A 17,707-nucleotide genomic window follows, 5' to 3' on the forward strand; every position below is an offset into this window, starting at 1 on the left:
TAACTCAAAATATAAACTATTAATTAATTAAACTAATTAACCAAATATTTAATTAGAGCAAAATCTTTTTGAGACGGTTTTCACATATTCTTAAAATATACTAATTATATACATAATTATATAAAACATCTATATATTTTCAAAAATTATAAAAAGTGACAAAAATATTTAAATAACTTGCAAACTATATATATATATATATATAAAACTAATTATTTTAAATCGTTTGAAATTGAAGAAGCTTGAAATGATTAATTTATATTGTGGAGGTACAAAATTGGGTGTCAACACACCATTTTTTACTTCAATAAATTTTTATATCTCTAACATTTTATCATGTAACTAATACTTATTAAACTTAATTTTAGCATGATTTAGTACTTTTAAATTATGATCATTTTCATTATTACGTATTAATTTGCAATATTTGTTTTATGCGATTTCATTATTATTTTTTTGTTGGATATTTTAGTGTCATTAATCATATCATATTTTGTGTTATTTTCTTAAGAAACACCTTAGATAGTTGTATTTTGGTAGGACTAAAGAAATATTTGAAGTACAAGTAAATTATATGTTTGTATGAATACTTTACCAGAAAAATCCGAAAAAATCCGAGGTTGAAAAACTCGAGTTTTATTGGTTTGGTTTGGTTTATAAATTCAAAAAATTGACACAAATGGTTTGGTTTGATATTTGAAAAACCCGAACCAACCCGGCCATGTACCCCCTAATTTGGACTACAAAAAATGAGTCTAGTTTGCTAAACCCACTTCATCTCATCCTAGAAGCCCATTTTGGTGCCACGTAGCAAATGACATGTCATGCCAAGTCAAACAAAGAAGCCAATAGGATTATGCCATGTGTCAAAATGACAAGCCCGCTCCATAAATCTCGTATGCCATGTCACTTAAATATGATTGGTCGAAGGGAATCCTGTACCAATCACAACTCCTCTATTCTAAAACTATAAATAGGGGTCATCATAATTCAGAAAGAGAAAGCATGTGGTACAAATGCCATAAAATTCTCTATAAGCTACAAGTTTAAGAATTAAAGAACGATCAAGATCAAGACCATACCATCGGATTTTCAAGATAAAGTTCAAGTTCATCGAAGATTCAAGAACAAGTTTTAAAGCCCTTGAATCCAATATCAAATTCAAGATCAAGCTCAAGTGCCCTTGAATTATATTTGAAAAAGCAAATTCAGAGGAATCATAGAGATTGTAACACTCGCACTTTGAACTAATAAATACAATTGTTGCTATACTTTTCAGTTCTTGAGTATTCTTTTCTCGATGTAAATTTTATTGTCTACAAATATTATTTAATTATTTTTTACAATTTTTTGTAAAATAAATAATGCATGTCCATGTGAATGAATCCCACCCCTTATAACCTATCTTTAATTGGCCAATTAGAGGAGCAAACCAAGAAATAAATGTTTTGGCTATAAATAGCCCTCTTGTTCCTTTACGAGTAATTATAGAACATAATTTTCTTCCTCTCTCCTCTAGTTAATTTAATTAACTTTGTTTCTTTTATTTATTTTAAAACACAATTCACTTTATGGTATTAGAATTAGAACCATCATCTTTTTATTTTTTATTTTTTATTTTTTATTTTCTTATTTGTTAGTAAATTATTGGGCTGCCCGATCCAATCCGCCTGACCCGTTTCCCTTTTTTCCTTCCTCCTCTGTCCTCGAACTCAGGTCAATGCCCTCTCCGGTTAAACCACAGTTTTTAAAAAGAAGAGTAGAGTGAATGACATGAATTATCAGAGGGAAAAGTTGAAGCTGAATCACTCGAGCTTCACTTTTTTCTTCAACTTTTAACAATTATGGCCACTTCTGATTCTCAGCGTCGTTGCGTCTTTGGTTAGTATTTTCCCCCTAATTCTCTTTATCTCTCAATTGGTTTTACGAAATTCTATTCGGGTTAATGTAATTCTACCAAGTGTTTGCTGAATTAGTTGAAAAGATTGAAACTTTAACCAATTGGGCGTATTGGGTGTTGGTAATTTGGTCCAATTTGTGTTGCTTCTGTATGTATTTTTGTATATTAGGACTGGTGGTAAGGTGTTAGCAGAATTTGTAAGTAATTTGGATTTATGTAGTTGGGAATATACCATATGATGCTACTGAGGAGCAACTAATTCAAATCTGTGAGGAAGTTGGACCAGTTGTTTCATTCAGGTCAGTATATTTTCTTTGCTTTCTCCCTTATATTACTCAGAAATAGTTTTATCTTTTATTTGTTTTATTTAGTTAAGACAACTGTTTGGTTTTCGGAAGAGGGATATAGAAGAGGTTTGTCCTGTGCACTAACATGTCTAGTATATGTAATAGTTGTAGTAAAACACTACTGCAAATACTCAACAACAGGGAAGATGAGAAATAGGGAAACTACAATAGGAAAACTAAGAAATGAAACAATAACAAAGAAGGGGGTAAAACAGTAATAAAGAATGGGATGAGATGCCAGAAGAAGGGGGTGACATGCCCGATAGAACGGGGATGAGTAGGACAAAGAATTCACTTAAAAATTTGCATAAACCACTTCATACTACAGAGCACTACTTATGTAGAAACTATATTTCTTCTTAGCTTGTCAAATAGCCTTTCAACACCCTTTTGTGTCAACCAAGATCCCAAACATAGTTCAGTAACAATTTGCTTGGCTGTTTCATCTTTTGGCTCTTGCGTAAATCCTCTTCTAGAACAACTACTTCAACTTGGTCGCCTGTCTGGTCTATTCACAACAATACTCTTTTAACCTTTTCATCACAAATTCGGTGTTTTGTAATGGTGATTATCCCCGTAGATGTTGTTTTGTAATGCATCCCTGTAATGTTGTTTTGCTGATTGAGGATTTGAGGTGACTAATGGATAGAGTAAACTTGATGGCTAGAGGACCTTATATCATTTCTAGTATAAAAATGATTGCTTTGAGTTTTACTGCTGCTGGTTGAAAAACTTTTCACTGGGAAGAATTTTGAAGTTCTGTTTAGACGGCGTTATGTGGAGGATGACCGACTGAAGGAGATTCTTTCATCTGATAAGAGATGATCCCCCACCCCCATCCCCCCTCTTCTCTTTTATTTGGATGAGTCTACCTAGCATTTCCATCTTTTCATTCTTTCGGTTTATTTCCCTCAGATTAGTGATTGATAGAGAAACTGGGAAACCAAAAGGTTATGGATTCTGCGAATACAAGGATGAAGAGACTTCCTTGAGTGCTCGTCGCAACCTTCAGGGTTACGAGATAAATGGCCGGCAGCTAAGAGTTGATTTTGCTGAAAATGATAAAAATTCTGACAGAAATCGTGAACAGGTAAGATATTTAGACACCCTTAGCCATTTTTCTTATGAGTGTCCTTGGCAAAAATTACTCTAGTGTGTTTCTTCCATTAGCTGTTCTTTTAGTTTCTTGTCGCTGGATTGAACAACTGGCTTTCCTACTTATTTCATGCAAGGTGGTGTTGGCATTACATTAGGTTCTGTGGGAGATGAACTTCTTCTTTCTAGATATCCAACACTAACATCACTAGTTTTCACCCTTGTTAAAGACCGTTAAATCTGGTGTTTTATGCTTCAACATTTTAGCTACCTAATCCACATATCATGGGATGCACTGAAACAAACTCCATTTCCAACACAAACACTGATATATATTATTTACTGGATACAAAGTACAACGTATAATACACACAACAAAGTAATAACATACTAACTACAGATAGACTAACATAGAAGACGGTAACTAGAAGGGGGTGAGACTAGAACAGAGAAAGGGGATGAGATATAACTGACAACCAAAGCTTCAACATAATTGCATAACCGTTCTTCTACCTTCTAGTCCTCTTTTTTTAACAGAGATACTAATTGGGCCTGGATCCCAAATAAAAGTCTCTAATAGCCCATAGGCCCTTACCGAATCAGCTTGGTTCACAACAATACTCCCACCCTCAAAAAGAACCTTGTCCTCAAGGTTCCAGTAGAGACAAACTAACGAGGGAAATATAACATTCTTGTTAAACAATTTCTCAAAATAGTTCAACACCAAAACATATGTTTTGTGTGAACTGTTGGCCATGTGATAAAGTATAGAAGGCAGTGGCACCTGTAGGTTCTCGACCATAATTTCTGGAGGCATGTAACAAGTTCCTAGAAGTGATGAAGAACCTGGAATAACAAGCATTTCCATATTGGCTCGAATCGTAGCATTGTTCAAACAAATTGATAGAGAGAAAGATTCAACAGCTCTAAAAACAATGCTGGGAACAATCATTTGCTCAGTCAAATTAAACGGCGTAGAAACATCAGCGGAAGGGCAAGGAAGCTTCACCCATGTTTTCTCCAGATAACAAAGTGCCATGCACCACTCATTGTGCATACAAATAATGAATGACAAAGGACTCCATGGCGTTGAGCAGTTTGTCTCATATGTTAATGCTACTTTGTAACAACAGTCACACTGATGGACATGGAGAAGAGTATGACATGTCCATACAAGTTTACTATCATTTGCAAGGTCGTGTTTCGCAGCTTCATCTACATCTGCATTTGGAGCACTCATTAGAAGAACATCTGCTATGTAATTTTCTCGGCGTTTTACTGGTAGGACATGCAAATCCTTCTCAATAAGAAATCTTTTAGTAAACACTAGCTCAGTTGAAGCAAGGAGAAAGAAGGCAGAGTCATGTCGTTTGGCAGATCCAACGACATAGTAGAAATATACAATGCTAATGTTTCGAAGGAATAAAGATTTATGGCTAGATTGTTGGTCATCATTCATACAAGAACGTTCCTGCTCTCTGTCTTTCACATTTGAAGAACAACTAATCAAGTCTCGTGCAAGCACAAATTGAATAAAATATCCAAGAACTTTGCAGAACACACATGGCTGAACGAGTGTTTTCTTGAAGTATTCCACATAAGCTTCTTGTTTAACATCAAAACTTGCATATAGGACTAGTAGGTATACTTCCCCTGCAGTGTAAAGACCCTTGGATGCATTACAACTATAGCCAACAGAGAACCCAATGAACAAGGTTTGACCACCTGTAATTGTGAAATATGAACTCAAATGTTCTAATGGTACCAACATCAAGTCATGTGTTGTTGGGTGCAAACAAAACCAAGAACGATTTGATCCTTCAACTGGTGGATCATTAGTGTCACCTTTATCTGCCGGCAGTAAAATGTCGCTAATATCCACGCCATCAATATTATTTTCAATTATTTTACTAACATAAGAATTCACAAGCAAGTGACGTCCGGGATCCCACACTCTGTTTATACGCTTGACATAACTGCAAGTGGAAGGAATAGAATGCATCTCCTCCCAACGCTGAGTAAGCCTCATAGGGTAAGCTTTTCCGAAGTAACCAACAATTAATTGATTCAAATGATTATCTAAAACATTGTGAATATCAAACATGGCAAGGTCACTGGGAATAGTTACTGTAGAATTAGTATATAATGAAGGCTTATCCGCATTTGCAATAACGAATTCTATAGGTTCGTCTTTGATGGTACCGATTTCCTCTTCATCATTGTTGTCTCCATTTTTAGCATCATCATTACAACCATTTATCACAGCAAGTCGAGAGACATAATTTACCAGATCATTAGAGGAAAGGGAAAGTTCAACAAGCTTGCTGGATGTACCGAGAGGATTTGAATCTTCGTACCTATCAGACAATTCATCAAACACCTTGCGCACATTGGTATTGCTTTTGCATTCTGATTTCTCACAGTGCGGAAAAAATGAGTTGGTTATGTTGCTCCATTGTGGATGAACATATGTGTTGCCTGGAAAGAGTACATTTGACTCACCGAAACTCGACAAAATGTCCTCACAACCGTTTTGGTAGGTTACCTGCCTGAGATTGACGAATCTCCTTGCCGCGGATTCATATCCTTTCTGTTTAAACCGAATTCTCACCTTATCAATGAAATGCGGCCAATCACTTAATTGATTATTCCTAAATAACCACTGGTACCATCGCAATGCTTCTCCATCAAGGTAGTGCGATACCACGATAAGTTTCTGATCTTCCTCAATTTTATAAAAATTGAAATAATGCTCCGCTTGGACTATCCAAGCCTTCGGATTCTCGCCTCGAAACTGCCATAATTTGGCGTCCATAATTGTGTTTAGGGGTTCAAAAGAGACCCTATCCTTTTCCTTCAATACCGCCAACAACATTGAACGAAATTCTGTGAGATCTTTAGGGATTAAATTCTTTATTTCTTGGATTGAATCATCAACAAAAGCCTTGAGTACTTTTTGGTCCTCCATTAGAGAGACCTCTGGGTGAAAGCACCAATGAAACAAACTCGATTTCCAACACAAACACTGATATATATTATTTACTGGATACAAAGTACAACGTATAATACACACAACAAAGTAATAACATACTAATTACAGATAGACTAACATAGAAGACGGTAACTAGAAGGGGGTGAGACTAAAACAGAGAAAGGGGATGAGATATAGCTGACAACCAAAGCTTCAACATAATTGCATAACCGTTCTTCTACCTTCTAGTCCTCTTTTTTTAACAGAGATACTAATTGGGCCTGGATCCCAAATAAAAGTCTCTAATAGCCCATAGGCCCTTACCGAATCAGCTTGGTTCACAACATGCACTCTTTACCACTAGACCAATGCCCTGGGGTGTACCCAATAGATCAATGTTAATCTTTCCCCCATGGATAAGTACTGCATTTCCACATAGCCAACTTCTTCACATATCTTCTATTGTTCCTTGCCGCATATCAGATGCTTTATGTTTTGTTTCCAAATGTAGCAGGAACTGTCCTGTTTGCACTTTGCACCCTAAATCACAGTTAACTACTGAATAATTTCAACCCGGCTAACTGGATAAAGAAGGCTCTTGTTCGTGTTGATGTGTAAACCTGAGTCAAGGCTTGCAATCTACAACATTCAATTTTTTGTTCTTTTGTTATAAAAAAAGGTGCAATTTTTACCCAGTTCTGTACTTAACTAAAGTCCAAATTCTTTAACAAGTTATCTTCATCTACTTTTTTGGACCTACTTTCAGTTAAATACATCAACACTTCAGCTGATACCTTAACAGTCATGCCCAAACATAACACAGATCCTTAATTAGGATAAAAGAAGCACTTCTTAATATTTAAACTCCTCTCGACAAAGATGGCGGAATCATGAATATTGTGAGAGAATTTCATGTGTGAATTATTATCATTTTTTCTGGACATCACTTTTTCAGACTCAAGCAAATACTTTATTGAACCCGCCCAGTGAGGAAAGAGAAAGGAAAACAAACTTATACTCTCTTCAAATACTACTTTTCTCTATTTTTTTAATAAAAATCTTTTCAATTGACCATGTTTGTTTTTTCTATACAGGGTCGCGGCGGACCTGGCATGGTCGCGAATGCTGGTGTGTTTCACTTTCACCCTTTCTGGGGGGGGGGGGGGGGGGGGGGGGGGGGGGGGGGGGGGGGGGGGGGGGGGGGGGGGGGCATGAGATTCATATCATCAATTATTTTTTTCCTTTCTCTCTTTAGAATATTAGAATGTAACTTTTCTATTGTAATGTCTTATTAGATCCCAAAAAGCACATTGGGGGACCAGCTGTCCCTGTGGATTCTGCACTTCAGCAGCCATTAGGTATGCAAGTAGCTATGACTGCTGCAGCCGTTATGGCAGGAGCTCTTGGGGCTTCTCAGAGTGGCAGCTCATTCAATCCGTCTGGAGTAGATCCTTTAACATTACATATGTCCAAATTGTCTAGGAGCCAACTGAATGATGTTATGTCTGAGTTTAAGGTCAGGATGTTGATTAAAACTTTCTCCCATTCATGATATTTCTAGTCCTTCTTGAATATTGCCGCAAAACTATAATATAACGACAAACTTGGAGTATGAATAAGAAAAAAAAAGCAAACTTCGAGTTGCTTTCAAAGTCATTCTGCTAAGTTATGCTGGAAGTAACAGAAACAATACAAACTACTCTTATGGCCGGAGGTATAGGAATTAACTAGCCAAATGGTCTTATTCTGGCAGATTATTTCCTTTATTATAGTGTCAATCAATGAATGTGATCCTCGACCCTCAAGGATAACTGCTTGACGCCTTGACATGATTATTGTAATTTTGATGACAGGCAATGTGTACACAAAACAAGGAACAGACACGCCAACTGCTGCTAGCAATTCCAAATTTGTCAAAAGCTCTTTTTCAGGTATTGACTTATGCAAGATGCTCAACATATTTGCAAGCTTCTGGTGTTGCTTAGCGTTTTTTCTATTGCTGACTTCTCAATAATAAAAAAATAATCACCTATTCTTCATAGTTGGTGACCCCTTAGATGCCATTATAGCTTCTGTGCTTATGTTATTCATTACTGCAGCATGGCCAAGCAGCCATGCGAGGCTTCTGAAACTGCACTTACAGTGTTCTTTCCTTGGCTGCTTCTTTAATCAGTATTTTAAAGTCACAATTCAAATCTTTTTTCTAGATTAGGACAAATGATTCTGTCCGCTGATGTTTATCATATGGTTTCACAATGTGCTTAAGAGTTGTATGAGTTGGGACTACTATGTTTAAAAAAAGGAGTTGTAAGAGTTGGGACTGTGTGAGAAAGTTTTAATATATTGGAGCACTTAAAAATATCTTCTGGATTTTCCCAACATTTATCCCTCTGAACAAGGGCCAACTTGGCTTTGGTGTAGCGTCTACTTCATCTGAAATGGCTTCTTTTCAAATGGAGTTTCAGAAAAAGTTCCATGGAATATAGTAATTTGTGCCTGGCCAAGTAATCTGAGAGGTGTTTTTATCAATACAACGGCAATTTTGTGTTTGACTAATCTTCCCAAAAAGTGCTTTCAAGTCAACTTATGAAAAAAGGGCATGTAAAAATTCACTTTACAAGTAGTACTTTCTAAAGAAAAGATTCACTATACACTTAGTAGGCGTTTGGCCATGCAATACCATATCACGATATGGTATCGTGAGATGGAATCAGCGTTTGGACATGCGATTTTACGCTGATTCCATCTCATGAGATGTGATTTCATATTCTCCAAAAACCATGATATGGAATTATATGGTAATTCCATATCATGATTTGTGATATTTTAATACAAAAATTGATCCACGAGTTTATAATTTGTTAAAACAACCCCACATTTATATCTACTAGCCATTTATTTCATATGTAAATAAAATTTATAATCACATCATTACTTTTTAAAATTTATTATTCTCACCGACATAATTTATTATTCTCACCAACATATAGTTACTTTAACTCACACCAACCGATTGTTAAAATGATGAAATAATTATGGTCTATGGCATGGAAATATAGTTGCGGATGATATTGACCAACAAATGACTCAAAGTAGCAATGTTGGTTCGTCTTCTCGGTCACATGATCGAGAAATGCAAGTTCAAAGTGAGGAAATTGTCCATACTATGTGGAAGGATTATATTAAAGACTAATACACTACAATTTATGTTCAATTTTTTTTTATCAAATTAAAGTTAGATGAAACAATTACTTAAGTGGAGAGCAAATAGCTTTGTAATAATTTATTATGCGATTTTATAAATTTTTATTTATTTGATAAGATTGAATAAACAATTGGGTTATTTTAATAGTTTTACAACTTATGGGATTTTTATGTTTATGTGAAAATATACAACACAAAAATTTCATATCGCAATTCCAAACAAAACTTCAATTTCATCTCATGATTCCATATCATAATACCATATCATGATTCCATATCGCATGGCCAAACTTGCCCTTTGTATTAGTTAAATAGATAAATGATGATGTTAAATAGTTGTACTATTCCTTTGTCAAAAAATAAATAGTTGTACTATTCTGCATCTTCTTGATGCCAGCAATGAAATTTCTTATTACTTCATCAAAAAATAAATGATGTTAAATAGTTATTGTCAGAGCATTACTTAAGTGTTTCATTTTTATTTAATTAAAAAATTGTAAAATATAATTTATGGGGGAACAAATTGAGAAGGGATAGTTTGTAAATATGATAAGTAGTATGGGTACTTTTGTCATGAAGAATTGATTGTTTGCTACTATTATCAAGGAGATGTTACAAGTTTCTACTTCCTTCCAACTGCAGAAAAGAAAACTGCTTCTGCTACAATTTAGAATCACTTATTATTTTTCAAAAGCTTGACCAAACACCTTATATCTCCAAAAAAGTGATTTTTTAACTATAAACAATATAGGCACTTCTAGTTTCCTAGCAGCTTGGCCAAACAATTCAGATTTAAATCTTTTCTTATCCCTAGTTAGATCATGAAACTTGAGTAGATAGGTTATTAGATTCAGATTTAAACCTTCTCTTAACCCTAGTAAGACTAAGATCACAAAACTTCAAGCCATAGTTCCTTGAAATTGCATGTATTGTTGAATATGTTCAAAATCAAAAGCAATGAATATGCAACAAAAGACAATAGATCTTGAACTCTTCTTCCGCTTTTTCTCTCTTTTTTCTGCAGTTGATACAGTGTTTCCATTGTTAATGTGTTTTTTATGGTAACTTGGTATATGCAGATATATATTGAGGTTGATGGATAGTTTTCCTTTGCTCTTCCAAAATATGGTGCAAAATTGAGAATAACATTTTTTTCTTGGAAAATATGAGAAATGATGTGTTGCAACCACCATATGCTAATGCTACATATAAAAAGTTTATTTGACCTATTTGATCAGTTTCATATTCTGATATAATGTCAACTTCTTAGATCAGCGGAGAAGTACTGATTCTCTTTTTTTAAAAAAATATACCCTCTTTAGAATACTTAGGATAGCACCCAAGGTTGTGGCCTAATGGTTGATGAAGTGGGTTTAAAACCATGAGATTGTAGGTTTAAATCCCAGCGGAGACAAAACACTAGGTGATTTCTTTCCATTTGTCCAAGCCTAGATGGATAGAGTTATCCGGTACCTGTGTTGGTGGGAGGTAGCAGGTACCCGGTGGAATTAGTAGGCATTGTCCTCATAGGGGAAGATTGTGACAAAGTGGATTCCTCACCATTGCACACTTCTTGCCCAGTTATCATTTCATACTTTAGCACTTGTATATTTTTTTTGTAGATAAGATACAATAGATAACCAGCAAAGATATATGTTACTTGGCTAACTTTTGCACTGCTATCTGCTAGTGTTTTTGGGGCAGAATTTACAGTCATTATCTAGAAACTGTTGGTGACATCAAACATATGGTTTTAATTGATCTAAATGTCAATTTTTATCATCCTGAGGTGTAGAGTAGAAAGCCCATATTTTGGACATGCATTTTGTGTATAATTTCATTATAATATGTGTAATAAAGAAAAGGAAATATTTACATTTTTCTTACAGGTGACATATTGAATAAATAACAATTGAAGATACTGCTGCTATGAGTTTTTCTTGTACTGTGGATAGCTTGCAGTATCATCACAGCGATAACCTTTGCTTTTCCCTGAACACCTGTGCTGTATGCTTGATGTTTTAGATGTTTTCCTGCATTACGAATTGCATAACCGTTTTTCTTTTCTGGAGTGCTGAGCATGCTTTATTGCAACGTGAAGGGGGTCATATTACTATTTCTCAATTTCAGAATAGCACTGTTGCTTCTTCTTACATTGTATGATTATTGAAATAGCACGCTTACAAGTTTATATTTGTCTGCCAATGCAGGCACAGCTAATACTGGGAATGGTAACCCAATCAATGGTTCGTTCACTGGTTCCATACTTAATTTTAGTATCATTCTCTCTCTCTCTCTCTCTCTCTCTATTTTATATAAAGCTGTCAAGTTGTGTCTATTCAAAATTCTTACTGCTTTCCTAATTTCCTTTACTTTATTGTTCTTTTGAGTTTGATTCCTATCATCTTGGTATCAGAGCTAAGTTAAGGACTGTTTCAAGAATTCTTGCCTATTTCTTGATTTATTTGAAAATCAGCATATATATGCGCGCACATTGTTTTCTTACTTTTCTTGGGGACATTCTACTGTTGCTGCTGTTTTAGTTGATTTTGAGGCATCAGTTTGTCAAAGAGCAACACCTAATCAATCATCTTTGGAATGTGCAGTTGCAGACACCAAATATTCGGCAATCTGTCGTACCTCAACTGCAGCCATTGTTTCTAGATAGTCAGCGAAGTCAACAGCTAGCAACTCAGTCTCTTCCTGGGTTACCCCCACTTCCCCCTAGTTTGCTCCCCCAGGCACGGCCTCAGATTCAACCGGCGCAACCAGGGCAGAACCAAGTTTTGCAGAGTCTGTTGCCGACGCCTTCTAGAATCCTTCCATCAATACAACCCCAAGTCAGTGTGTCAAATAACCCACCAGTTCAGGTGGGAACTTCCTCTGCTATAAAGCAGCAAATGCAGCCTTCTTTCTTACAACAAGCTGGGCCAGTTGCATCTACAAATTTTACATACAATAATCAGCTGGGGACAGCAAATACAAGCTATCATCCTTCTCCATCAATGTGTCCCCCGTTATTGGAACAAAGTTTTCAGGTGCGTATCTTTCTTTGCTGTTAGTCTATTACTGCAAATGAAAGAGCAGTGATGGTGAAATATAAAATCTATGAAAGCCTTTGTTTGAAAATGTTGCGAAAATGATTTAAGGTCCGTATAACTTATTTTGGATGATTTTCATGCTCGACTGGTTGAGTAAGTCTATCCAATGAATAAATTTACCTTTGGAAGGAAGAGAGCTTACTTGTATGACTTCCAAACACAATGAAAATAGAAGTTACACAGGATATTTGCTATATGGAACAGCATGTAGAGACTTACTTTCAGTGATGTTATACCATGTCTCTTCCAAAGGGACATCAATGTGATCTTGTATAATTCTGTTTTTTTTTTCGGTTACAGGGAAACCCTTCAGCAGTTTCTGGGGTCTTGGATAATACAAATAAAGACTCTCGACGACCACAGGTTCATAATAATTCATCTTTGATTACCAGACCAGCTTACCCTTCAGGTTTGCCTGAGGAGAAGAGAGCGGCGGCTAATAATCTAGATCTTTTGAGTCGGCCATCAAAAATGACAAGGCTTAATGATGGAATAAGTTATGCCTTGCCTGATGCAAGTGTATCTACGCCCCAGTCAGGACCCTCAACTCAAGTTTCAGCTGCAGCAGAAACGTCAAACCCTGATAAACAAGCTAGTCAGGTAATTTTAGAGTGTTCCTGTTTCTTTTTAATCAACTGAAGACTTTAAGACAGTTATTGCAAATGAAAATGAATTTAGATGCTTCTAAAACTCCCATTTGTTTTGATTTGAAAGATCACCTAACTAGTACTTCCGATGCAGTCTGGTAAAATCCTGGATGTGAATATGGAAATGCCTTTATATATTTATTTATTGCTTCATAGAAGCAACTGATTGTTTTGATTTGGTACTATATCTAGAATCATGGAGGATGTAGCTATAATATGGTAGCTTAGTTATATTAAGATGTTCTTCTTTTTCAACAGGTGCAGCTTCCCTCGGATGTTGAGTCTGCCTTGCTGCAACAAGTACTGAGTCTGACTCCTGAACAGTTAAGTTCACTGCCACCAGATCAGCAGCAGCAGGTCATTCAGCTCCAACAGATGCTTCGGCAGCCAACATAGCCAAACTTTAATACGCGAAGAGGACCTCAGATACACCTGCAAGCTGAGTATCTTTGCCCCTCTGAAATATTTGTGCAGAAGGGCATGTTGTGTCTTGGATCATTTCCATATTGTAAAGTGATTGATTTAAGAAGGATCTAGCATAGGATTATCAAATGCACTAGAGTGTATTACATTCATGTAACTGTTATGAGCAGGTGGTTTTAACAAGATAAATGAAGGAATTTTGTGGCTCCAGTTGTAATCTAGCATTATATATATTTAAGAGACATGTTCATTTCCCAAGTATGTTTCAGCTACAAGTTTTTTGTTGTTGATGGAATCCTGTCTCAGTGATATTAAAATATTTATTCCTATTATTGTTCTGAAGTAGCCTATAAAAAGTCTGGAGAATGCTTTTTGTAGTTATCGATAATTCTTTTGTGAAGGATGCTTATCATATTAATTGATGTGAGAGGGTTTTGGGGACAGAAGATCTAAATAAAAGTTGCTTACTTTCTCCTTTGTATATTTTGCATGGTTTACCTCTCCGTGTCGTCTTAGTTGAGGATGATTTAAGTGGTAAGGGTTTCTATCTTTTTTTTCTTTTGTGACTAAACAAACTATGCTTGTTGATACGAGTTGTATCACCTTGATCAACTTTCATGATCATGAAAAATACAGTTTGAGTACTATTATCCAAGACGATTGGGTTAGGTTGTTTTTGTTGACCAAACCCATCCTCACTATCTCAAAGCAATTCTGTTGTTTTCACTCCAATTCCATAATATGCTTTAACAGAAACTTGAGGATGTCACATCTCTTCCTCCTAAAGGTTTGAGAAATGAGAAAATAGCAAATACAGCTCAAAGGTTGGTGGTGCTCCTTTATGAAACAAAAAATGGTGTATGAGAACTTCATTTCCCTTAATTACATAAAATAACAAAACAAATAATGCTTACTACTGTCTCCTCTTCTTATTCTTTACTAACTAAAGGGTTCTTTTTTTCTGGATTGGAGTTAGTGTTACCCATAGATAGCTTTTCGAAATTGGAGTTGATGGATCTCTAATCTTATAATAAGCTTTTCCTAAGTTCATGACCCCCATTTTTCTTATGGACTTGTCAGTATATATACTATCTATCGGAGGAAAAACAATTTCTGTATCAAAACGGAAATTATACATTTTTCTGTCAATATCAACCGGATGCCGCCTACTGGTCAATTACTCGATTCACAACCTGATGTTCAAATCAAGTGAGACACACAATATTTTTGGTATACAAAGTTTTAAGTTCAGAAAAAATATTTTTGGTATACAAACAAAGTCTCAAATTCTACATCTTTCTGTTGCAGGCAAACCATATGTTCAAATCTTGATTGATAGAGGGAAGGAAAAACTACATAAATGGGTCATATTACTCAAAATAATTACATCTTCATACCCTAATTCAAGAAATATCCATTCTCACAAAAAAATTTACAGCCCATACCCCATTCATTAAGGCTGATAATTTCGTTTAACTGATACTAAATAAGTATATATATATAATGTATTGGTATCATTACGGTTTCTTGCTCAGAAATTAATCATTAGTCAATGATACTATAAGAGTATATGTATATTTTTATGATATAGTAGAACAGTCTACGGGTCCTAGAATAGTTTCGTGTAAAGTGTTTAAGATTTTTGGGTTTCTGAAGTTGGTCTACAGACTGACTGAACGAGCCGCCATTTGTTCTACGAGTCGTAGATGGGCTTCGTAGGAGTGATCCAAACTTAGTGAGATTTTGAGTTCGAACTTAAGTTCTATGAAAGGGACCTACAGACCGTAGAAAGTTTACGATCCGTAGGAAGGATGCGTAGGAAGTTGTCCAATTTTGAGCCCCAATAAGTGGTTCTACGGTTGACCAGTACGAACCATAGGTCGGAACCGTAGATCTCTCCGGCTGTTTTATTAAGGGTGTTTTGGTCTTTTTCCACACCTTCTAAACCTTTACCTCGACATTTTTACACCTTGTTAAGGATTTAAACAGTGTTAACCAATCCTTTTACGATCACTAACGCTTCCAAGTCTCAGAAAAAGGTTTCCTAAGGAGAAAAGCTAGGCTTTCGAGTTTTCACCGATTTCTCCAAGAACTTTGTTCTTCCAGGTATGTAAGACTATCATAGTGTTGGGTTAGTTCGTCCTCACGCCCTACATATGTCTAAATTCATTAAAAGAGTAATCTAGAATTTATCCTTGAATTTGAGTATTCTTGAGACAAGTTATATTGTTGAGTTATGAGTTCTTAATTCGTGAGTATTGAGTTATTTATCATTGTATTGAGATCATTGATGTTATTTGTTCATGTCTATAATTCAACATGAATCCTACTATTGAGTTAAACTTGAAAATCTTTTCAAAACAAATGTTTTGTCTTTAAATTGATTTATGAGGAGAGCAAAAGATGAGTTTTGAAATAAGAATTGAGTAAGAGAATCAGGGAACTAAGTATTTTCAAAGATATCATTTTTTAAATTGAGAAAAGAGAAACTTTGATTTCTAAATGTGTGAATGAGTTCAAAGATATTTTACAGCAGTTACCTCTTTTGAGAGGATATTTGTAATTACCTCAAATTGAGAAAGATTAGATTTTATACATTTGAGCATGTATATATTTATTGAGAGTAGTATTGAGCACCGATATAAGGATGAGTTCAAATAACTCACATTCCTCATAAACCATATAGCCAACATGGGTAAAAGAATTTACTTTTTAGACGACTCCTTATTGATATCAAGCAGAGCTTTAGTGAATCCACTTAGTTGAGATGTTCTATATCCCGACAAGGTATGAGACAGTTTTGACAGTGTGGGCGAGACGTTGTATCATCATGTAATTCATATTGATGGTTGTCGGTTAGAGAATCTCCCAAATAAAGTTGAAAGTGTATTTTTATTATATAACTTACTGTAAAACCTCACTAAATTAATATAGTTGGGACCGTGAAATATTATTAATTTATAGAGTGTTTTGAGATTCAACCTTGTGATGCTCGGATAATAAAAGCTTTCAAAATGTATTATCGGAACAAATTTTATTGTAGGATATTAGAAGGCTATCAAGTGGGACATGAAACCGATCCAGAAAAAATTAATGTTTTGGATGCTATGAATTTTGCAATCGCGGCTTGGACGACAAATGTTCAGCATAAGATAACAATAAATTATTTTTGACACTGCAAAATTTGTTTGGAGGATGAAATCTCAGAGAATTTGAATGAACTCACCCACTTGTGAAAACGTCATTCATGAACTTGAGGTCATGATTAATAATTTCGGTTAGCGCAATAAAATGGACGTCAATAACCTATTGAATTATCCAAGTGAAAATGATACATATTCAGTAGTCCAGAGCTTAGAAGAAATTGTTGATACCATAAAAACAATGTTGACGATGAAATTGTAGATGATACAATACCTTTAGAACCAGTTATGCGTAAGGAAACATTTATCGTATCTAGAATTCTTCTCAATATTATGGTGCAGTTCGAAAAGACAACACCAGAACTTTTGGATGCAATAAGAAAAGTTAGAGATGAACTTAAACTAGATTTAAAGTTTAAAAAAAAACAAAACACAATAGAATCACATTTCACTAAATCATCTTAAGATATATTTATACATTTAAAAAATTATTAATTTATAATATTAATGAGACCATATATTTATATAGGGTCTTCTGAAAATATATTATCTTATCGAAATAAGTGATTTTTTCCATTGGCCCAAGTTGGGACCGAAAGAAAATATTACCTTAGAGAGATTATTAATTTACCGAGTATTAATTTAGTAAGATTTTACTGTAATATGTTGAGTTCTGAGATGAGTAAGTATTTGTAAAGTTCAAATGTTTTCACTCCTTTATTTCTTTACATTCAGTTGAGTATATATTTACATCATTCCTGTCCTTTCTGGTTGCAACACATTTTAAACATATGGAAAATAAATCAACCACACAAATAAAATCTGAAGAAACATAGTTTTATTCATCAAGATTGCGAGTACAATTATGTTCCTCCC

General features: G+C 35.0%; 1 protein-coding gene across 1 annotated transcript; it reads left to right on the forward strand.

Moving 5' to 3' along the window:
- Nucleotides 1-1,677: 1,677 nt before the first annotated feature.
- Nucleotides 1,678-13,949, forward strand: LOC102582303 (cleavage stimulating factor 64-like). The gene is made up of 10 exons (XM_006349598.2): nt 1,678-1,881; nt 2,121-2,199; nt 3,163-3,337; nt 7,408-7,441; nt 7,609-7,829; nt 8,167-8,244; nt 11,728-11,763; nt 12,124-12,555; nt 12,919-13,218; nt 13,524-13,949. The coding sequence occupies exons 1-10, from the start codon at nt 1,845-1,847 to the stop codon at nt 13,659-13,661; spliced, it is 1,530 nt and encodes a 509-aa protein (XP_006349660.1). The 5' UTR covers nt 1,678-1,844; the 3' UTR covers nt 13,662-13,949.
- Nucleotides 13,950-17,707: the final 3,758 nt, after the last annotated feature.

Source organism: Solanum tuberosum, unplaced genomic scaffold (assembly GCF_000226075.1).
Source record: "Solanum tuberosum cultivar DM 1-3 516 R44 unplaced genomic scaffold, SolTub_3.0 scf00110, whole genome shotgun sequence".
NCBI lineage: Eukaryota > Viridiplantae > Streptophyta > Magnoliopsida > Solanales > Solanaceae > Solanum > Solanum tuberosum.